The sequence below is a fragment of the Chiloscyllium punctatum genome, chromosome 19, assembly GCF_047496795.1.
Source record: "Chiloscyllium punctatum isolate Juve2018m chromosome 19, sChiPun1.3, whole genome shotgun sequence".
NCBI lineage: Eukaryota > Metazoa > Chordata > Chondrichthyes > Orectolobiformes > Hemiscylliidae > Chiloscyllium > Chiloscyllium punctatum.
Window position 1 is genome coordinate 82,750,495 of NC_092757.1, and position 24,616 is coordinate 82,775,110.

Consider the following 24,616-nt stretch of genomic DNA (forward strand, 5'->3'; position numbering starts at 1 on the left):
TAAATATGCTTGTTATTTGCAAAATTGGCATCATAACCTTTTAGCTATTAAGTCATAATTAGGTAACAAATGAATAAAGTGAGGGGTAGTATTTTTGTGCATATTGTGTAGGAATACTACAGTAAGATGGATAAAGCCAAGGCTACAATCAAAGTGACTGTGGTCAATGTTCATTCCAATTGGCAATGTTCTTTACAACACTGACCTGCATTACCTTTAGATGGTCTTTACTCATCGCACTGTAGCAATGTAAACCAATATAACATACTACATTCCTATTTCCCCCATCTGATTTATTCATGTTTGGATAATTCAATTCGTGAAAGTAAACTGGACTTTGACAAAATACCTTTCCTGCAGCCCCTCCTTGGAATCCAAACTGAGATGAATCTGAGTTTGCACTTAATCATACAGATCCACTTACTTGTTATCCACCTGTTGCAGTAATTCTTGAACTTTCTTGCACAGATCTCCCGCCACTTGATAGACCTTGCCAATCTTTGTAAAAAGTGCAGCTACTTTGTCACTCCGCAGAAAGCCAGCAGCTCGGCGCTTCAGCATGTAGAGCAGACAGGCCTCCACGACAGCTAGAAGAGAAAGAAAGGGAGCGGATGTAGTTCATCGAAACTTTTAAATTCATAATCAAATAGGTCACCTCAACTAGAAAGAGAAGAGTATTTTCTTTCTTTTGTTTGCCTTAAATTAACCATATTTCCAGAAACTTCCAGCTTACGGGAAATGCCCTGGAAGCCAGTCATTCTTTGAAGGTCTTTACTTCAATTCAACAAACCCAGGTCATTGTTACAGCATGTAAGGTCTCGCATAGTGTCGTTCCTGTGAGACAAATGGAACACCATTTCGTATGGACAATGTACCACATTAGTACATATATAGTTCTGCTGCAAAAACATAGTGGTGTTCTATAAAATCAAACTATTTGTTGGCGTGATGATAATGCAATTGCTCTTCAAACTGTGACCTATCTCTGGAGTTGGAATGGGGAGATATGTAATTATAGGATGCAAGAAGAAAGAGTGAGTGGAAATGTTCTGACTCATGCATCAATTTCCACTCCAAGTAACAAGCCATTTTCTTTCCTTTTCAAGCCTTTCACTGATTCTGACTTTTAAGTCTCTTGCCAGGTCAAGGAGAATCTGCTGTCAGTTGCCAACAGTCATGACCTTTAACCAGGATAAGCAGCCAAATCACATTGCCGCTTTCTAGTGATATCAAGCCAGGGAGTAAAATGCACTAAATCTTTCACTTGTAATTAAAATTGAATTGAAAGCAAAATAAATGAATGGGACATTCAAACAGAATTAAAGTATAAGCTGAAATCTCAAGCAAATTTTAAAAAGATAACTCATTACAATCATAATGGAGAAATTTGACATTTCACACACACAATAGTAGTTTACCGAGCCTTTAAGGGGTAATTACCAATAATTATGAATATAGTATACTACTGAAAACTCAGCCCACAGTTCATTAAATGCAGTCAAACTTTTTGAAGGTTTTTTGCAGTGATGCCTATTGCCTCAAAGAAACAGGTCTTTATTCTCTATGGGGAAAAGTAGGATCACCAGTAGCTCATGCAGGTGGTGACAGGTCTGGTAGCAAGGAGAGAGAAATAAAATTAATACTCTGAACCCAGTATAACTCTTCTTCAGAATGGAATGAGTCATATTGGAAATGAAGTGCTTATTCTATGACTCTTTATCAGATGCTATTGGACGTACTGAGCTTTTCCACCACTTTCTGTTTTTATTTCAAGTCCAATTTCTAGTTTAAAAAAAAGCAACAGAATTGCGGATGCAGTAAATCACAGACAAAGGTAGAGATTGCTGGAAAAGCTCAGCAGGTCTGGCAGCATCTGTGGAGAGGAATCAGAACTCAGTTCTGAGAAAGGATTGCTCGACCCGAAACATTAACTCTGATCTCTCTCCACAGTTGCTGTCAGACCTGCTGAGCTTTTCCAGCAGTCTTTACTTTTGACCAATTTCTAGTTTTGCTATCATTTACTCCTCGGGAATCTCACAATGGAAATTCAAGCATTCATTCAGAAAAGGTCCTACGTATGATCAAGGCATGGGTAATAAATATATTCTTCACAAATCTCTCCTTTTTCACAAATGGAAGGAAGGAATTAATTCTAGAGAATTTGCAAATAGAGCACTTTTAACTATTCTGCTCACTTGTTGAAGTGTTTCTCAATATCATTAAGAAATGTGGACTGTAGAAAACACTGTGCAATTATCTTAATGATACTACATTAAAAAAACATCTTCAAGCTTCCCTATGCTTTTCACACTCCAGAATGATTCTTTCTGGAAAAGCATTTAGAAACAGAGCCAAGTTCTTCATATTGTTTGATGTTCGGAATGTCAAAGGAGCAATTGAGATATGCTTGGTGTTTCCTTGATGCCAAGATCACGATGCTGTGTTATTTTATGAGGTATTGTTCTCAAAAAGTTTCATTGGAAAGATAATTATATTTAATATTAAAAGGACTCTGCTGATTTACCCATAATTTCCTCTGGGTACATGGAATATTGATCTGGTTCTTTGTGTGCAGTAATAGACATGAACAGCAACATTCTATTGCCTTGAATACTTCACAGTACAGTCCCAGAGGTTTGAAGGAGTGGCCAATTACTGGTGAATGGAGTCAATGTTATTTCAACACATGTCAGAAACATCTCTTTGTTTAGTCATTATAGAAAGGCTGGGGAGAGTGTTGGTGGTGAAGTGGTAGTGTGCATACCTTCTGTCCCACCTGCTCCAAAGGTATATGATAACATCTCTGAATATATTAATAGTAAATACATAAAGCGGGGGGGGAGGGGGGACATAAAACTTAGTACTCATGAAAGAAAAAAAAATTATAAGGATAACTTTTTTGGGATATCTTGAGATAACCATTAAAAGATATGCTTGTGGCTTCCTGGTATAGTTTCAAAAAGAAAATAATTTATTTACATGAATTAAATAACAGAATAAATCCTGGAAGTAAACTATTCAGCCCATCCAATCTACACCAGTTCTTCTGTACATTAACCCCATAGGTCCCATTGATCAACTCTTTCCTTGCATCCTAGCAAGTTTTCCTTCTGATATAAAACTCCCCCTTTGAAGACCATTGCTGAATTTATATTCACAGTTTATCAAATGTTGCATTCCAAATCCTAATTACTTACGTAAAATACGAGTTTCCTCATGTTACTTCTGTACCTCATGGTCAACCACTGGCTTAGTTGCTCTCTGCTTCCTCTCTTTCACACCATTATTAAATCTCCTCTTAGACTTCCCCATTTTAAAGCAAGTAACTCCAATTTCATCAATGTATCCACATGTCATCCTTCAAGTCTTTCCAGTAAACTTCTTTCATAACCTCTCCAAAGCCTTCCAGGATGGCTAATCTTGATGATACTAACATCCTGTCCAACATGTTCACTCAAAAACTGACTTATGAAGAGAGAATGGATGTCTTCCTGAAGGTGCATTGGTGTGGTGGGGGTGGGGGAGGGTAAAGTTGTTATGATATTGCTGGACTAGTAACCCAAATTTTGGTATTTCTAATCTTCAGAGATGTTATTTACATACCTCTAGAGCAGGTGGGACTTCAACCCATGTCTCCTGGCTCAGAGGTAGGGGCAGTACCATGACACCATAAGAGTCCCCAAAAGTCTAGACTAATAATTTGAGTTCAAATCATTACATTTGGTGAAATTTAAACACTAGTAAATAAAATCTAGATTGAAAGCTACTTTAATGATGACCCTCCCACCACCGTTATATTCTCATCCACCCTCTTCCATCGGGAAGATACAAAAGTTTGAAAACACACAATACCAACAGATTTAAGAACAGTTTCTTCCCTGCTGTTATCAAACTTATGAGTGGATCTCTCATATATTAGAGTTGATCTTACTCTGCATCTTCTCTGGAGCTGTAACACTAGATTCTGCATATTGTTCTATTACCCAGATGTACTTATGCAAGGTATGATCTGTCTGGTTGGCACGCAAAACAATACTTTTCACTGCATCTCAGTACATGTGACAATGATAAGCCAAATCAAATGAAACTATCAACTGTTGCAAAGATCTATCTTATATGTCCTTTCGGAAAGGAAATCTATCTTTACCTAATCCGATCTGAACATTATTTCAGACAACAACAATGTGGTTGACAAGTGTGCCCTCCGAAATGGCCTAGCAAGCTACTCGGTTCAAGGTAATTGGGAATGGGCAAAAAATTCTGGCTTCACCAGTAATGTCCACATCCCATGAAAAAAGAGAGATAAAAAAAGTGAATTCCCCATTTCATTTCAGAACACAAATATCAACATTAGAGGATTACACAGAACAGCGCAGTATGAGGTCCTTTGGCCTGTTGTGTCTGTGCCGATCATAATGCTGTGCTAAACTGATCCCATCTGCTTGCACATGTTCCATATCTGTTTATTCTCTGTTTGTTCATGTGCCTGTCTAAATGCCTCTTAAACTTTGCTATCATATCTGCTTCTACCACCTTCCCTAACAGTGCTTTCCAGGCACCTACTACCCTCTGTGTAAAAAAACTTTCCTCTAGAAATTTTCTCCACTCATCTTAAACTTATGCTCCCTAATATTTGACATTTCCACCCTGGGAAAGAGACTTAACTAGCCACCCTATCTATGTCTCTCATAATTTTACATACTTCTATCAGGTCAGCCCTCAGCCTCCGATGCTCTAGTGAGTACAAGATAATTATAGATAAAGGATAACGCTTGGCTGATGTCAATCCATCCATCCAGTAATATCCTTTTCCTAGTCTCACACCTGTATAATAAGATGATTCTGGATTTAATAATTTCACATCCTTAACCCACCATGTCAGATGCTATCACTCCAATAACACATTGTTTTTACAAATCTTTAGCATCTAAAACATTCCAATTGTACCCCCCAGAGTGCAGTTGCCACAGTTTTGATTCCCAATTCAGATCTCCATCTCTAGAGATCCAGTTTACAGCTCCTTCACAATGCTGCCTTTAATTTTTCAATTCTAAAAAAGAATTACCAGAAGCAGCCTGAAGAAAATTACAGAATTTTCTCCACTTGCCAGTATCATGGGAGGATCTCAATTTTGGGCAACTAGTGCTGAAAGGTACAAGTCTCCAGGTATAATTGAGTGAACACCAATCTCTTGCTCTGTGCTGAAGTGCTTCAACGGTTGGGTTTTACCAGCACTCTAGGAATGCCACGAGTTTAACGCATTGTTTCAAGCAAACAAACTGCACACATTCAAAGAAACAGACTGCACGTTTTAATTCTTCTCTCATTTACTCTATGTCTCGAGCTTAACGCTTACATTCAATGAAACAAAATGCTTTCGTACAATCTCTGGGAGGCCAAGGGAGGAAGTGACCATAAAACAGCAAGTGAAGGTTGGAGGTGGGTGGGCAGGGGCTGGAGTGGCTGCGGTCTTCCCATTACCATGACATTTTACCAGTGGCTCCTGCCGGTGAACCTTGGTGACCTCCTGTGGGTCACAATATGCCCAGAGAGGTCTCCAGGAGACCACAACCACATTCATGTCAAGGTATTCATCTTGCCTCATTAACACGCCCTCCCAAGGCCTGCCTGACTGGTAGCCCCAATGAGAATTACCTGCTCAAGAGGTCTATTCCCACGGCATTCTCTCTGATTGGTGCAGATACAGGTGTGGCCACCGTTCCCGCACGTAACTCAGCCTCTGGGCTTCTGGTGTTGACAAAACTCAGTGTAAATCCCAGTGTGTGACAAATGTAAATGATGCTTTTAGCAGTGCTAGACTTGAATCACAACATAAGCACAAAGTACAATTGTGCTTGAGAGACAAAAATGAAGCTATGACCTGCTTGCGGTTAGTAACACCCACAGTAGGAACAAATAAACTATTAGTTCTTGAGCTCCAACTTCATGGACATTACTGAAAAGAATCAATGCGTGTAATAACAGAACATTTTGTCACAGCATGTTGCACCACAGCCAAATTGTTTCCCCTATTTTTACTGACATATTCTAACACCACGAATTGTTTTACACAATAAGACATTGGCTGGTGGTCTGTTGTCTGACAATATTTAATGAATGGGAAATGGCCCATGGTATCAATATTGGCTTATAAGAAATAAATACAGTACAGCAGGAATAAGCCATAGGGCTTCATGAGCTTGCTTTGCAATTCAATTACATCATTATTGACCTGCACATGAACTCCACTTTTCCAATGCATCCTAGTTATTAGAACTTGGATAACCAGGTAGTGAATAATAGAACACCAGAGCCTAGCCTTAAGAAAAACCTGCAAGTTTTTATTTTCAGAGATACAGGGCATGCTTTTTCTCTCCTTCAATGTGATGAATCTGAGAAAGAATGGGGCAGGTTGGCCCATGAGACAAACTCACTCATTTCTAGCCAACTCGGTAATGAAGTACTGGCTGATAAACTCCATTGGGGAACCTCTTTGATTCGCTAGCAATTAAGGCCTTTAAGTAACCAATTATGGTCATGTAAGAGCCTTAACTCAACCATGTTCTCAATCACTTACCTTCCACTGTTCAGTCACGTGTGAAATCATTCTGTTTATAAACAGAGTGAGAAGAATCATAGAGTCATAGAGATGTACACCATGGAAACAGACCCTTCTGTCCAACCCGTCCATGCTGACCAGATATCCCAACCCAGAAGATAATTTCCTGTTTGGCATACCAAGATTACTTGCGTGTCACGTTTGGGAGGGGGGCTTCAACTGCCCCAGACTGAGGGCAATTGGAGGTTTGGGTGGCCTCTAAAAGCCTATTTCCTGCCCTTGCTTCTGACACCCCCCACTCAAGACCCTCATTCTGGGAAGAGAAGCTAAAAACTACTTATTGTCTTGAATCTTTGAGGTGTACAGCACAACCGGCAGACTTTAGGTCCCAGAAGCTAACAGTCTCCTGGCGACCCAGACTACCGGTGCTGACGTAAGATACCAGCCACACTTGCTTGACAATTCAATGGGATCATTGGGGCGCAATATGATGAGTTATCTCACCAGTACAGATGGTCTGTTTGTTCTTGTCTTACACACCAGGAGTTAGGAAAAAATACTTGGAACATTCCACTTGTACTTTGTACATTGTGTACCTCTGATCAAGAGCCTTCCTTCAGTCTGATCCTAACATGATCAGTGTTGAATTAATATCCACCACTTGAATACAATTAGCACTCAAATTAATAGTAATTAATAGTAATATCACCAAAGGAGCTCATCCCAGGAATTAATCTCGTAAATCTTTGTTGAATCTTCTCCGCGGCCAGTATATGCTGCCTTGGGTAAGAAGAAAACTCTGCTGAAGGTGTGAAAAGCTCTTTATAAATTGTCACAAGACAATATCACCCTTATACTCAAACCCTTGCAACAAAGGCCAACATGCCACGTGCCTTCCTAATTGCCAATCAGGCAAGCTCCAGGCTCATGGTGAGAGCGCGCTACTGAGGTGCATTGTCATAGGGAGCTCCACTGTTAGCTAAAAGTAGAAGCACCAAGACCTACCTTGAAGAGCCTGCTGGCTGGTGGTGTGTAGGTTTCACTGAAACGGTCTTCCCTAAAAGTGGCAGATGAACCCCTCCAACTTATGCAGGAAGCAGCCCTTAATTGAGCACTGAAGTAGCCTCAACTGAGCTCCCCAAAATGCCGATTTTCCTGCTCCTCAGATGCTGCCTGACCTGCTGTGCTTTTCCAGCACCACTCTAATCTTGACTCCAGGCAGACAACCAATCTGCTAGCTTTCCTGCTTCTCAGTCTACTGCTAACAAGGTAAGATATAGGGTTGTTACTCATTGCCCAGATCCTTCTTTAATTCACTCATTACCATCTTCAGTTGTCTAGATTTCCTAAAATTTGCAGTCTGTTGAAACCCAAACTTCCTTTCATTCATCAAATCTCATGTGATCTTTCCAAAGATTTTCATGATTCAATATTAAGTAAAATATGAAATGGTGATAATGAAAGTGATCTTGCTTTGAAACCATCCCAGATGTCATCCACTGAAGAGTCAGACATTAACTTAGGATGCTGAGATAATCACATATTTAATATTTAAAGAGTCAAATGAAAGAACCAAATGAATTCCTCTCAATCAAATATTCATTGTGTCATGCAGTGAAAGTGACAGATTACATGAAAAGTAATGAGTGGGTGAAATTGGCTGTGCGGAAACACAATTTTTAAAAATCACGACACCAGGGATCTAGGTTCGATTCCAGCCTTGGGTGACTGTCTGAGTGCAATGTGCACATTTTTGCATTCACTTCCTGATGCTCCGGTTTCCTCCCACAGTCCAAGACATGCAGGTTAGGTGATTTGGCAACAGTAAATTGCTCCATGAAGTCCAGGGATGTGTTGTCTAGGTAGGTTAGCCATGGTAAATGCAGAGTTATGTGAACAGGGTTAGGGGAACTGGGCCTGAGTGGGATACTCTTCGGAAGGTCGGTGCAGACTCGATGGGCCAAATGGCCTCTTTCTGCACTGTAGGGATTCTATGATTCTAACCTCTGCTGAGATTTTGCTTTTGCAAGTATGGAGTCTCACTCCTTTTGATTTCATTTTCTGTTGGAAATTTTATTTTTAAATTTATCTTTCCATCTCTCTTAATCACATCTTTCTTTCCCTGTTTTACTTTCTGTACTGAAACTTGCATTGTATTAAATATTCACATCCTACTTACCAAAACTAGATTCTTCAACTAGATCATTTGAAAAGACCTGCTCCCACGGGCCCCAGAGTTTACTTTGATTCAAGTTGAAAAGTGTGCTGCTGGAAAAGCACATCAAGTCAGGCAGCATCTAAGAAGCAGGTGAGTCAACGTTTCGGGCATAAGCCCTTCATCAGGAATGATGGGGTAGGTGGTGGTGGTGTTAGAGTTGGTTACACTGAATTGAGTAAAATCTATTTGCTTTCTAATTCTGGCTCCTCAGGTAGCCTAAAATTTTCTTCCCGCCATTGAGGCCCATGCCTTCAGGTGCAAAGTCCATACAGTCAGAAATTGTCTACGCTGAATGATTCCCTGATCAGAATCTCAATCATTATAGTATGCATTTGATGCTAGAATTATGTCAAGATGAGAATCTTATTGTCTATTAGAGAAAGTTCAAGCAATTCTTATTCATGAAGCAGACATTACTTTAGACTGGCAAGTTTCACAATAACTGCATGGTTGTACCACAAACGGCAAAAGGATGTATTCAATCAGCAGTGTCGTTTGTATTGAATGTACTCTTTCTTTGGGACCGTTCATGCATATGTAATTGGACTGCAGTGGCTCAAGAAAGCAGTTTACCACCACCTTGTCAAAGGCAACTAGGGATGGAGAATAAATACTGGCCCAGCCAGCAATGCTTACATCCTATGCCTGAATTTTAAAAAATTCAACAAGAAGCAAGTCTTTGATACACAGCGATATTACACGGGGTGGCACAGTGGCTCAGTGGTTAGCGCTGCTGCCTCACAGCACCAGGGTCTCAGGTTCAATACCAGCCTTGGGCAACTGTCTGTGTGGAGTTTGCACATTCTCCCCGTGTCTGTGTGGGTTTCCTCCGGGTGTTCTGGTTTCCTCCCACAGTCCAAAGTCGTGCAGGTCAGGTGAATTGGCCATGCTAAATTGCCCATAGTGTTGGGTGCATCGGTCGGAGGAAAGCGGGTCTGGGTGGGTTACTTTTCGGAGGGTCGGTGTGGACTGGTTGGGTCAGGGGGAGTGCCTATTTCCATGCTGCAGGGAATCTATCGCCAACCCTTGGTCTCTCTACTCCTTTAAGATGTGCCTTTGAAAACCTACCTCATCATCTATCTTAAAACTTCATGTGAGTCACCGTCAAATTTTGTTTGATAATCTCCTTTTGAAGCACTTGGGGACACTTTATCATGTTAAAGGTGCGACAGAAATGCAAATCCTTCTTTTCCTAAAACAATACTTCCTTGCCAAGAAAATCAACTGGATACCACAGGGTTAATTTCTGAACCATGTACTGCTCACTTCAAAAAAAAATCACATCAGGCAACAGAGTAAGAAATATTCCTCCCACCCCAGACAGGTTGGATGGAGCTCAATTTCAGAGAATTCACATGGCAGGAAACAAGGAACATGGAGCCAGCTATCTTTTTAAAACAAAATTTATGAGCTGCACCTTCCATTATCAGGAGAGTTGATTTGAAATAATCCCCTTGCTCCTTTTTGTAAATTCAAAACTGAACAATTCTCATTCTACCCTGCCTGTCACTTTGCCTGGAGCAACCTAATCAAAAGAACATGATCTAGGACTTTTGTCTGCTATTTATGGAAAATCAAATGAAGGATGACTTTAGATACCATTCATTCGATTAATGTCCCATTTCCACTGGCAGCAAATCTCCCAGTTATGTACTTAAAATCTGGTTGTGGATGCATCTTTAATCTTCATCAAATTGACTATGAAAATCACTTAGTGATTGGGATTAATTCATTCCAAGACAAGTGCATCCAGAATTTGAAGAACAACTTAGCGTTTACCAATAACTTTATCCAATCTGCCAGTGTAACAGCCACTGTCTCCTTTCCAATTCCTCACACTGTATCTCTGTGACTGTACCCACCTCATGCTCTACCACTCTCACTATTGCCTGCCTTCATAAGTGAACAATGCGAGGCAGGGATGCTGTGAGCATCCACATAGTGAGTGAGTGCTATGACAGTGAGAAGAGCCTGGAGATGCAGCCTGGTCCAGTCCAGGCACTGAATGCATGTCCCTGAGTGCACACTGTCCTTTTTTTTTATTTCAAAAATATACTTTATTCATAAAATGATTTGATGGTCTGTACATTGGATCATGCCATACATATGTCCACATTTACAAACACAGATTCGACTTTATCCTTGTCCTTTACAATCCTGTGCATTTTTCAATCTTGTACATATACATATATTTGGCTGAGGCATCAGCAGAGCCCAAAAAAAACGTCTGTATGGGCCCCCTGTTCTTCTTTACGCAGGCCGATCTTACACGGTGGTCTTTCCCCACCGCGCCTTGGCGGCAGCTGCCCCAAGCTTCAGCGCGTCCCTCAACACGTAGTCTTGGACCTTGGAATGTGCCAGTCTGCAGCACTCGGTCGGGGTCAACTCCTTCAGCTGGAAGATCAACAGGTTTCGGACCGCCCAGAGAGCGTCCTTCACCGAGTTGATGATCCTCCAGGCGCAGTTAACGTTCGTCTCGGTGTGAGTCCCGGGGAACAGGCCGTAGAGCACGGAGTCCCGCGTCACGGCGCAGCTCGGGACGAACCTCGACAAGCACCACTGCATTCCTCTCCAGACTTCCTCTGCGTAGGCACATTCCAGAAGGAGGTGTGTGACAGTCTCGTCCCCCCCGCAGCCACTTCGAGGGCAGCATGCGGTGCGGCAGAGAGTCCGGGCGTGCATAAAGGATCTCACGGGCAGAGCCCTTCTCACCACCAGCCAAGCCACGTCTTGGTGCTTGTTGAGCAAGGACAGTGCACACTGTCCTTGCTCCAACATAGTTGGCTTTGTAACACTGATGCATCCTGAGTTTCAAAGATGTGCCTTGAGGGCTCTGAGTGTCTAGCACTTTCTGGTTGGATGCCATTGTTCATGAGCATGAGGTGTGCATGGCTAGTGGCCGTGGAAAGTGCCAAGATGTTGGTGATTCATGTCCAGCGATGAGATGAAGTCGCCAGGTAGTCGCTCTGACTTCCATGTCAGGAATTCTTGATGTCTGACTCATTTGCATGTTCGAAGTAGGAGGAAGCTGGTATTAATGAGGCAAGTTGCAGCATTAATAAGGCAAAGTCACCATAGATTGACCAGACCATAGGGCTGTTCCCTCATTAAGGAAACTGGTGGTTGATCCTTAACTGCCCTCAGGACTATTAGCAATGGGCAATAAATGCTGGCCTCATCAGTGATGCCTTCATTCTGAGTATGAATTTTTAAAAAACTCTTGCTTTGTTTTGAGAGTAGCACACTCAACTGGTGCAATGTTATGAAAAAAATGTCATTTAGTTTTCTGTTCTGAATTATGTTACAGCTCATATTTCCACAGGGAAATAAAAAGATAAACTAAATCAGATCATAGGCAAAGAGAACTTGGGTCTCTTTCAGGTGTCTGTTGTTTCTCTGAATGAAATCTTACTCGGGCCTGAGTGTTATGGGCTATGGCAAGATCAATCGGAAAGTCCAATTCCATCTCAACATCGGGAGCATTTCATTCCAAGTTTTATGCTTTTCACAAGCGGTGCAGAGATTAATTTAAATTATGGGGTATAATTGCTTGTCACTTTGTTGATGGCCCTACTTGCTTCATTGAGCTTTTTACCTTACAACATGTACTAAACAACAGAGACATAGAGAAAACTTGGTACAGGAACCAGCATGGGTACCTGGTGGGTTTTACTCACTGCCTGGTGCAAAGGACCTCTATGTTTCATATGACCAAAGTGGAAGGGAACATTTTGCACGTGGGGATAGGCAAACAGCTCATGGAATGGATCAGGGTGTATCTCAGCGTGCTCATTAGCTTTCTTAGTGATCACTCACTTAGCACCTACTTCCATACTTACACCATTCATACCTAGCCATGCCACACAATTAGCAGGTCAGCAATCCTCAGCCAAGCGGATGGACATCTTGCTGTGTAGCAATGTGCTGCATCAAATACACAATAAACCACTAGAACATGGTGCCATAGGCAAACATACTACACATGCAGTAAGCAGACAGCCATGTCTCAAAGTCTTCAATGAGGAATAGACCCTTCAGGTGTTGGAGGTACCAGCAGGTCTGTTGTGTGGGGGCGGGGGGGAGCTGGCACAGCACGTCAAGGGCAGCCTGTGATACCAGTCTAAAGGATTGGCTATGGTCAGGCCTATAGTCAGGGTGATTAGAGTCAGGAGGTCTGTGCCTTTAGCCAGGGAGTGGGTCACAGTCCTGACCAAAGTCTCTGTCTCAGATTTGCTGCAGTGCTCCTGTGATGCTCAGTGCAAGCTGGAAGAACAGCATCTCATTTTCCATTTGGGAACCCTGCAGCTTTCTGGACTTACTATTTGGAGCGGGGGGGGGGGGGGGGGGGGTGGAGAGCAGGTGGGCCTTCACTGACATCTTAAGTGGAAGCTGAGGAGCGTCCACTGTCTCTATCACTTTGAAAAACAGCAGCACATTAGGAAAGAAATGGATGGGAGAACACTCAGAATGGACAGGGTTAGTAACTTGACCTGAAGGGGAGTGGGCTGCAGCACCCACCGATGTTAGAGCTTTGAAAGAACATTAAACATAGACCCATGCACCGTACAGGACACTGACCCATGGGTTCTCTCATCATGGCTATCACATTGCCCCTCTCTTTGTGTTGCATTGCCCTGCTACAGAAACTGTTAAACAACTCATTCATATCAAGGGGACAGCCTATGATACCAGTCGAGAGGATTGGCTATGGTCAGACATACAGTCAGGGTGATCTGAGTCACGGGGTCTGTGCCTCTGTAGCCAGGGAGTGGGTCACACTCCTGGCCAACATCTCTGTCTTAGGCTTGTTGCAGTGCTCCAGTGAAGCTCAGTACAAGCTGGAAGAACAGCAACTCATTTTCCATTCGACACAGAGGCCACAAAAGAATAGGGATATTTATGATGAGGGCCAGTAGCTGACATGTATGGGTGAACAGTGGTCTTTTAAAGACGATATGGACACAAAGAATGATTGTCTATCGGTGGACATCTGCTGAAGTGGTGAATTATTCTGGAATGTGGTAACGTGGGGCCAGAATCGAATGTGAAGAATGTAACAGGGACAGGGTGGGTCATTATTGTGGGAGTTTGGTGAGATAACTCAGACTTGGCCAGAAAATATAAAGATTCAGCCCTCTGCTCCAAACTGTATTGGCGCAAGAGAACGTTAGAAAGGCAGGAAGGACCAAGATTGTGGACTGACTTTAAAGCAGGAATGAGAATTCTAAATTGCCAGATTTGTGCCCACCACCAGTCCACTCTGCCTTCCATATTCTAATAAAGTAAATCTTTTCCACGTATATGAAATTGTTTCTAGTAGTCAGAAGCTTGCACACAGACAGAGGTGAGCTAAAGTACTCATGGCAATGGAATCATTAAAAATGCAGTTATAAATTCCAGTAAGTCAGGTAGCTCTGTATTAATTTCATAGCACTAGAACTCAGTGTATAACCAGCACTATAAAACACTGCAAAAAAGGCAACTGACTCATTTCAGAAGAATGCACAAAAAGGTCTTATTGTCTTTCAGGGATAAATGTGTCACGATTTGTTCCATCACTAATTACCCTTGAGAAAGTGGTAGTAAGCTGTCTCCTTGAACAGCTGGTGTGGTGTGGATATCCTTATGGTGCCATTCAGGAGGAAGTTCTAGGTTTTTGACCCAGTGAAGGTGATGCTCAAAGGGACCATGTGTCATCAGCATCTTATTATCCTGCAAGCCCTGTCTCAAAGCAACCCCACAAATTAGTCTTTTGTTTCTAAACTAAATACGCCAAAATATGGAAAATAGCAGTTACACAATGTTAACTTAATTCACAAAAAAAAGACTGCTAACAAATGATATTTCAATGCCAGGCTGACAGCTAGACAAAACCAATTGTAGTACGTGCCAAGGTACAGAATTAGTTTATGATGCTTTCATCAGAGATTCTGAATCTTGATCATATCGCTGGCAGTGGGTCAGACAAAATCTGGTACAGCCTTCAAGGCTATGAAAGATAAATTGTGAATGCCATCAGGGATCATCCAAAATTTCTTTTGATTAGCTCATTAGGGTTTTATGAAATTGAAACGCCGATCTTAATGAACAGCTCAGGGGGAGGAGGGAATCCTCACGGAAAGCTCAGTAAGAATACTAACCTCTTTACACTACTGGGTCTCATTTAGGAACATGGGTAATAGGAGCAGGACTAGGCCATTTGGCTCATTGAGCCTGTTCCACCATTCAACTAGATCACAGCTGATCTCTTACAGTACTTCAATGTTGTTCTCCTACACTATCCCCAAAACCAAGTGATATCTTTAATGTGTAGAAATCTATCAAGCTCTGTCTTAACAACACTCATTGGAATTTTCAACCCCAAAGGGTATGGAGATTCAGTTAAAGGATCACCACCCTCAGAGATCGTCCTCACATCAGTTCTAATGGGATTACCTTTTTTGAGATCATGTCGCCCAATTCAACATCCCCATACCAGGGGTAATATATCCCCCCTGCTGAGCCCTGTAAGAATTTATAATTATTCTATGAGATCACCTCTCATTCTTCCTAATGTTAGAGAATATAGGTCCAGTCTGTCCAATCTCTCTTATGACAATCCCACCATCCCACGATGAATTCAAGTCAACCTGCATTATGTCTCATTGATGTTACCCCATATCCTCTTTTAGGTGAGGGGACCAAACGGTGCTCAGTACCCCAGATGAAGAACTTTGTTCTGAAGCAATCATACAGGACTTGAAATGTTAACTCTTTCTCTCTCCATAGATCCTGCCAGACCTGCTGAGTTTCTCCAGCATTCCATTTGCTTCAGATTTACAGCATCCGCAGTATTTTATTTTTATTGCAAAATTTAATTCAATGCAACTTCTTTTCCAGGTATGCCCAACTTGAAGAAGTTCTGCACCTTTATCCCACATGATGTCTATTTTAATCTTTTGACTTGTGCACTGTGTTTTTCTCTCCACAGATGCTGTCAGATCTGCTGAGTTTCTCCAACATTCTCTGTGTATGTTCTCTGTTTTGAGATTCATTCCATTTGAAAGGTTAACATTCCCCATTATCTGTTGAATTTGTATGTTAACATTTTGTGCAGTATTACAACAACCCCCAAATCCTTTTGTACTGTATTTTTCTGCAGTCTTTCACTATTTAAATAATCTTCAGCACGTCTATTTTTCCTGCCAAAGTGCATACCTCACATTTTCCCACATTATATTCCATTTGCCAAGATTCTGTCCACTCACTCACCCTGTCTATATCCCTCTGTGTACTTGTGGTGTCATCCTCACCACTTACTTCCCCACCCTTTTTTTTGTGTCATCTGCAAACTTGGCCATAGTACATTCACATTCCCCAGTCAAGTCATTAAAAAGAAATTGTAAATTATGTTCCAGCACTGATTCCTATGACATACTACTAGTTACAGGCAGTCACCCTGATTATGCACTTCCTTAACTCCTTGTCATGTATTAGTTAGCCAATCCTAATTTACACCAACACACAATTTCCAACACCACGGGCTCTTACTTTATTAAGTAATCAAATATGTGGTACATTATCAAATTCCTTGTGGGAATCCAAACATATTATATCTACTTCTTGCTCTTTTTCTATCCTGCTAGATACCTCCTCAAACAATTGCAGTAAACCAGTCAGGAATGATTTCCCCTTCATGAAGCCATGCTGACTCTGTTTGATTACACAAAATATTTCTAAATAGGCTGCTATTACATCCTTTATAATAATCAAACATTTTCCCAATAACAAATATTAAGCTGACTGGCCTATATTTAACTAATTTTTGGTCTCCAAGAATGTTTTAATAGTAGCGTTACATTAATGGTTTTGCAATCATCTGGCACTTTGTAAGATTGCTACCAGTGCATACACTCTGTTGCCACTACTTTTAATAGTTTAGGATGCATTTCATCAGATCCTCAGGATTTATCAGTCTTTAGCCCCATGAGATTCCTATGCATCTTTTCTCTAATAATAATTATTGTATTTATTTCCCCTTCCCCTTTTGCCCATTGATTATGTTTGGAATGTTATTAGTGTCTTCTACTGTGAAGATTGATTCTGTCCACTCACTTACCCTGTCTATATCCCTCTGTGTACTCGTGGTGTCATCCTCACCACTTACTTCTCCACCCATTTTTTTTGTGTCATCTGCAATTCCTCTGCCATTTCCTTGTTCCATATTATTATTTCCCCAGCCTCATTCTCGAACGGGTTGGAACTTATTGTCTAACTGTTCAAATTCTTTCAGCAGAACTTCCATTCTAGACTGATCAACGTCAGAAGTACAAACGTGGATTATAACAATTGGATATCCCCCCCCCTCCTCTCCCACTCCTTCTCCAGCCCTGAGGTGTCCTCAACCCTGGCACCAGGCAGGCAGCATAGCCTTACAACTTCTACTCATGACCACAGAGAACAGTGTCTATCCCCTAATTATACAGTCTGACTACCGCCACGACATTCATATTTCCTGCCCTACTTGAATGCCTCCCTGTACCAATGATATGGTCAGTTAGCTCATCCTTCCTGCAGTCCCAACTCTCATCTGTACAGCTTGCAAGAACCTGGTAACTGTTGGAAAAATGCAGGGAATGAGGTCCTGGCTCCCCAGAGCTGCCTCACCTGTAGCCAAACCTTCCTGTTCCTGATCTCACTTATTCCCAGTCCAAATTTGAATGACCTCATCTGAGGTGCATGACTGCTCTCTGGAGCAAAAATACCCCTCCCTGATATGTTGTAATGTCTGCAGCCTGGGTAGGGGCGGGGGTGGGGGGTGCGATTTCAGCTCCTCAACTCAGATCTGAAATTCCTTGAACTGCAAGCACTTGTGTACGTGCTCCAAATCACCTTGCTGTCCAGCAGCTTCCACATACTGGAGCAGCAACATAACACGCATCCTGCCATCGCTATTGTATTTGATTTAATTCATAAATTAATTACTCTATTTCCTGCTGTTCACACTTTACTGTAATGATATTTTCTTATACTTAACCTGCTATTTTTGTTCCTACACAATTGTATTCTTTACTCAATGTTTATTTAATGAGTGCCATGCTGCCAGAAAGTAAAGATAAAATGAGAAGGAGGAAAGGGAAGGAAGAGACATGTTTCTTCAGAAATTTTCATGGCTTTAGGAAGTCCAAAGGTGCTGTTCAGCCAATGAAGTACTTTTAAAGTGCAGTAATCACTGTTGTCAAGTAATAACTCCAGCAGAGAATTTGTGAACAGCAAGTTCCTAGTTGAGTGATAAAATTTGGCCAGGACAATTGGTTCTCAAAACAGAACAGAGAAATTCTCCTATAGTGTCCAGGGATCCAAGAGGACCCATATGGTAACTACTGACCCAATTCCAACTCTGGAACAATGCTTGACCTCCAAACCTACCCCCAAAACCCCCACCTCGGTTTATTTGATAAACATTTTAAAGGTGCTCCATAAATGTTATTTTTGAATTTAGTGCTGCTTGGGAGAGGGGTTTTTCACAACAGATGCTGGCACTGGGATAGACAAGTCCATGCCTAGGGAGCCTCATGAATGCTTGCAGTGTATGAAGAAATACCTCAGGTGTTCTTGGTCCTCAAAGGTTCCATGGAAAAATAAAACCAAACTAAAATTGCATGTTCTGATTATACAAAATACCATAAAAATACAAGCACATAATTCCAAAGAAAAACTGCCTCAGCAAAGAGGGATTAAAATGAAGGATTCTCATCAGTTCACTTACACAAGCAGTTCAAATTTACCTTGGTGGAGGAGGAATAATATTATAATATTACCACTGTCAAGTTGTAATTGCAGCGTGACAAATTTACATAGGTAGTTTTATTATAGATACAGGCATGGGAATTTATAGCACAAAAACTGGATAGTATTGGTTTGCAAACACACAATCTTTTCACCAGATACTTCAGGCATATGTGACTGTTCCTGATCTTTTTCTATCAGGGAAGTCTCATATACTATATACACAGTTGACTTGTATGTGCTTCCCTGTAACAACAGGCAATTCTCATCTTTGTCAAACATTATTTGGTTTATAAAACAGAAATGTACTCAAACAGTTTATGCCTTCCAGGTATTTACACCTTGTATTGCTTTTTTTTTGCCAATGAGGTCATTAGAAGCACAGTGGCAAAGCTTTGAGTAGAAATTGTACTTCCAAGCACTAGAGATGTCACCACACACAAGGCTTCAAGTGAACAAACACTGCGATTGTGTGATAATGCTTTAAGATGTGTCACACTTTCGCTATATTGTCTTCAACACCAACCCCACCGCCCCGTGGCTGAACACTTCAACTCCCCTTCCCACTCCATCAAGGACATGCCGGTCCTGGGCCTCCTCCACCTGACGCCTGGAGGAGGAACTCCTCACATTCTGCCTTGGGACCCTGCAATCACACGGGATAAATGTGGATTTCAACAGCTTCCTCATTTGCTCTCCTCCCACATTATTCCAGTCCCAAGCCTCCACCTCAGCACCACCCTCCATCACCCCAACCCCGAGCTATCACCTTCTCCCTCACCTTCATCTAACTAATCGCTTTCTCAGCTACCTTTCCCCAAACCCATCCCCCATAAAACTCTCCTCCCCCGACCCACAAGCCTCATTCCTGATGAAGGGCTTATGCCAGAAATGTCAATTCTCCTGCTCCTCAAATGCTGCCTGACCTGCTGTGCTTTTCCAGCACCATATTCTTGACTCGGTTCTCCAGCATCTGCAGTCCTCACTCTCTCCTCTCTGATACAGCAACTTGTTCAGTCCTTAATTAATACATTCAAGATATTCATTGTAAGAATTTCCATTAGGATCATATTTACAGCCGCAGGAACAGCTGGGTTGAAATTGGTTCACACGAGCAGTGAAATGGGGTTATAGTGTTTATACTGCCCAATTCTTTTTCCATTTAAGTCCATTTATGTGCCAGGATTCAAAATAGGGTGGGGATTCCCATTGCAATTTCACAGAAATGTTGCCATTTATTCTTGAAATTAAAAATATTTAATTCTCACTGATTTTGAAATGCCTTAGTTTCATATTGAGGAATGTGGTTAGCACTGATGTCTCACGGTGCCAGGGATCTGAGTTCAATTCCACCTTTGGGCAAGTGTGGAGTTTGAACATTCTCCCCTCGTCTGCCTGAGTTTCCTCCCACAAAAGAACGATGTGCAGGTTAGGTGGATTGGCCGTGCTGAATTGCCCAGAGTGTCCAGGGATGTGCAGGCTTAGTGGGATAACCATGGGAAATGCAGGATTACAAGGATAGGATAGTGGAGGGGGTCCTTGTGGGATGCTCTTCAGAGGGTTAGTGTGGGCTTGATGGGTCAAATGGCCTGCTTCCACAGTGTAGGGATCCTGTTTTTCTATACAAATCTGTTCTGGTCCACTTCTTTTCTTATTTCCTCTTTTCCAAATGTTAATTGACATACCTATATTCACTCCTGGCTAAGCACATTTACACTTTTATTCTTGTATTCAAGTCCCTCTGTGGCCTTGTCCTCTCCTATCTACAGCATCTCCAGAGCCTTACAATCTTAAAAGATGGCTTATTTTGCCAATGTGAAACATTAATGCTGTATTTCTCTCCACAGATACTGCCAGGCCTGCTGAATTTCTCCAGCATTCTGTGTATTGGTTTCAGATATTCAGCATCCACAGAATACACTGTGCTTTTCTTCAAGTGTAACTAGGACTGAGTTGCTTTGGGTTTGAAGGTCAAATTGGCGGAGCTCAAGGGCAGCTTGTAGGTGTTTGGTACCCTTATTGGTAAAACATGTAGGAGTTGGGAGGTCATGTTGCGGCTGTACAGGACATTGGTTAGGCCACTTTTGGAATACTGCATTCAATTCTGGTCTCCCTGCTATAGGAAGGATGTTGTGAAACTTGAAAAAGTGCAGAAAAGATTTACAAGGGGGTTGCTGGGGTCGGAGAGTTTGAGTTATAGGGAGGGTCTGAATAAGTTAGGGCCATTTTCTCTGGAGCGAAGGCCAAGGGGTGACGTTATAGATGTTTATTAAATCATGAGAAGCATGGATATGGTGAATAGCCGAGGTCTTTTTTCCCAGGGTTGGGGATTCCAAACCTGGAGGGCACAGGTTTAAGGCGAGAGGGGAAAGATTTAAAGGGGACCTAAGCGGCAAATCTTTCACTCAGAGGGTGGTGTGTGTATGGAATGAACTGCCAGAGGAAGTGGTGGAGGCTAGTACAATTACAAAATATAAAAGGCATTTGGATGGGTGCATGATTAGGAAGGATTTAGAGGGGATATGGGCCAAATGCTGGCAAATGGGACTAGATTAATTTAGGATAGCTGATCGGCGTGGATGAGTTGGACCAAAGTTTTTGTTTCCATGCCGTACAACTCTGAGACACCTCGGCTGCATGTACAGTACATTCTTGCTTTAGTGTTCAAGATATTGTTCACTTTATTGCTGGTTTAACTGGTAACCTGTTCCACATTTCTCCCAATATGTTGCTTTCAAATCTACAATGTGTCAATTCAATGCCGTGTGGACCCATATGTAACTCAGTTCCATTGTGGACAACAACAGCTTTCTTGAGCTGGTTTAACACTGGTCTTCCCTGTCACCCATCGTCAGGTATGAGAGCTAGCTTGAGTTTTAATGATGTTTTCTGTGCTACCTTCAATGACCACAGGGCATCAAATTGCCTTACAGTCAATGACATGTTTTTGAAGTGTAGTCACTAGTGTAATGAGGGAAAATTGCAGCCAATTTGCGTACAGCAAGATCCCATACGCAGCAATGTGATCATCTATTTTTTTGATTGATTAAAGAATAAATGTTATCCAGGATATCTCCTCTACTGTTTTTTGAAATTGCAACAGGGTTTCTTTCAAGCAGACCCAAGAAAGCAGCATGGGGCCTCAGTTTAACATTATACCCAAAAGAATGTGCTCAAGTTTCAGGAGTTGAACCCATAGTCTTCTGTCTCAAGGATGAGGGAAACCCACTAAGCCACAAATAATATTTATCAAAAATGCTTTTGTACATTCAGACAAATATTGCTGGGCTACTCACACACACGTGCACAGTAGATTGTGAACCAATATAGGCTAGCTATCCTGAAGACCAGTATAAAAGACAAATATTGGACCATAAATTAAAACTGATCAGTTCAGTGGATGCTGAACTTCTAACATGAGGTTGAACTGGACTTCAGGAAAAGATAAGGCCTTCAGGAAGTTAAGAAAAAAACTGTGGGCTAGTGGGGAGGAGAGAGAGAGAGAGAGAGAGAGAGAGATGCAAATTAAATCTTATTTGGTTGACTATGACGACAACAAATATGAAGGTAGTTCTGTAAAGGAAAGCATACTTTTTGCAAAATAAAAAGTATTGTTAATGTTTAGAATTGTTGCTATGTAACAATATTTTAATAAGCTACTTTCATATTTTGCCAAAGGTTTTTAAAACCCATTAGAGTTATTTTAATCTCAAGTGCATAACAGTTTATTGAATCACTGACTTAAAACCAGAAGCTCATGCCGTAAACTGATTTTTAGAAGCGTTTCTACATCTAAACCTTGACAGCAACAGAATAAAAAGGAAAAGTAAGGACACTAATTTTTTGACTTAGTACTTAAGTCTTTCAAATCGCTAATGTTTATTTAGCTCATGATGCAAAGAAGCAGACGCATATTAGCATAGCCAAATGCTGTAAATCACTTAAAAAACAAAACTGCGAATGCTGAAGCTGAAAAAAAGGGAGATATTTCTGTTTTTGTTTAAAACACTTTTCAGCCAACAACGAGGATGCGGTAAGCACTGACAGGACAATTAAATTGCAAGCCATTTGCCCACTTCACTCCCAGGACGGGGTGGGGAGGATACATTTGAGCTCAATAACAGGTGTCTGGGACCCCATGTGTGTAGGGTCAGTGGCCCAGGCCAGAAACAGCACGAGGACCCAGGTTTTCGCTCCCTGGCTATGCCATGCTTACAAATAATCAATACACATCAGCAAATAATTAATTTGTGAAATCTTTTGATGTACAAGGTACAATTCTAAATATTTGATTTCAAAATTAAAATTTCCTTTTGAAAATTACGCCAATCCCTGGCCACAAGCATTATTCTATCTTTGACTGGAGACAGCCATTTTGCCACTTTCATGACCTTATTGGTCAGAAGCACGCCTTTATTGTGGTATAACAAGAATATATTCTAATTGCATAAAACACTGCAATATGTAACATGCTATGGAGACGCTCAGGGAGAATGGAATAACAAGTACTGGAGAGCTTTATTAAAAAAAGGATCAGCATTATTGTATGTATAATAGTGCGCAAATAGAAGTCTTTGCTGGAAGCCAAGCACTCTTAAGTAAGGCAGAGACATATTAAAAGTAAAGACAGTACAGTCTATGGCAGCACTCTGTCAACAATGCAGGAGAAATTCCCAATCCTTTCCAAGTCTCAAATCTCAAGGCAGCCTAACCTATAAGGGTGGATCAGTTAAAGGTTGCACCAGTAAAACTAGATCAAAAATTGTCAGATGATTCCAGACACTCATTTTCACAGATTTGGTTTGACTTAGTCCTTTGCAACTTATGCACCCAATCAGATATAGATTTTTAAAAAATGAAACCATTTTATAAGTTGCTAAGCATCATGGCACTAATGGGACAAGCGTGGCTGCCTGGCAGCTTTGGTTACAGCAACAGAGAGAGATTGCTTTAAAAGTAATGCATGTCTTATTTTTAAAGAGAGCGCTTACTATTTAGTGATTTACAATAATTTGCACTTTTGTTGCACCTTGGACACAGTAAAACATTGCGTGTTGCACCATTGTGGTGTTAGCAATCAGACATTGCCATTAAACTGCAAAAGATTATAAAACATACACAAAAACACTGAAGAGGATGCCATTAAGATTTACAATGATATAAGGATTGCAAGGCCACATCAATAAAGGAAAAGATGATTTCTAACAAATAGCAGTCTGATGGGTGATCAAGAGATCTTAAATATTATGGGAGATTTTCATAAAGGTAGGCACACAATGTATGCTTCCACTTATGGGAATAACAAGAGGCCAGAAACGTAGGTTAACCTCAAAGAAATCAAGTGAGAAATTCAGCGTTCAATCCCACAGCTGGTGAAGGATACAATTAAAACCTAATTTTTTTACAAACTTTTATCCATAGAAAAATAGAGTACAAAAATATATTGCCTAACCTATCAATGTTTCCTGTTAGTTATCCAATCCTCTATCCATGCTAAATGTTACCTCCTACACCATGTGCTCTCATTTTGTGCAGCAGCCTTTGATATGCGTCTTGTCAAAGCCTGTTGGAAATCCAAGTATCTCACATCTACAAGTTTCCCTTTATCCAAGTTGCTTATTCCTTCCTCAAATAATTCATATAATTTAGGCAAACATAATTTCCCTTCACAGAGATGTGCGAGTCTTCAAAGCCAAATTTGACTTGTTGATAACTGAAATTAAAAGTGGAGCACTTGTGGACCTTTGAGCAATATCACTGCACCATGCTCCATTTGCACAGAAAAATCCAGAATCATAGAAATGTTTCTCATAAGAACATTGGGGGAAAATCCTGAATACCATATAGTTAACAAAAATTAATTTAACTTCTTTTGAACAAACCATTGGCTATATCGGATCACATGACAGCCTCCCTGTGTTCTAAAACCACATTTTCAAACTCTGCATGACTTGTATGGAGAATTTTTTAAAAAATGCTCTGCAAGAACCCCCTTTTAGGAGACCCAGAATAGTGACAGTGTGGAACTTGTTATAGTTGGGTATAGTTCAGCTGAATAGTATTGATGCAAT

At 41.2% G+C, this 24,616-nt stretch overlaps 1 protein-coding gene across 2 annotated transcripts in view; it reads right to left on the minus strand.

The window, feature by feature from the left end:
* Positions 1-24,616, minus strand: part of sgsm2 (small G protein signaling modulator 2) — a 217,866-nt gene that overhangs the window by 71,627 nt on the left and 121,623 nt on the right. For both annotated transcript variants that reach the window (XM_072589864.1, XM_072589862.1), the window contains exon 3: positions 425-587. In XM_072589864.1, the coding sequence (XP_072445965.1) occupies positions 425-587 (163 nt within the window). The remainder of the gene's footprint in view (positions 1-424; positions 588-24,616) is intronic.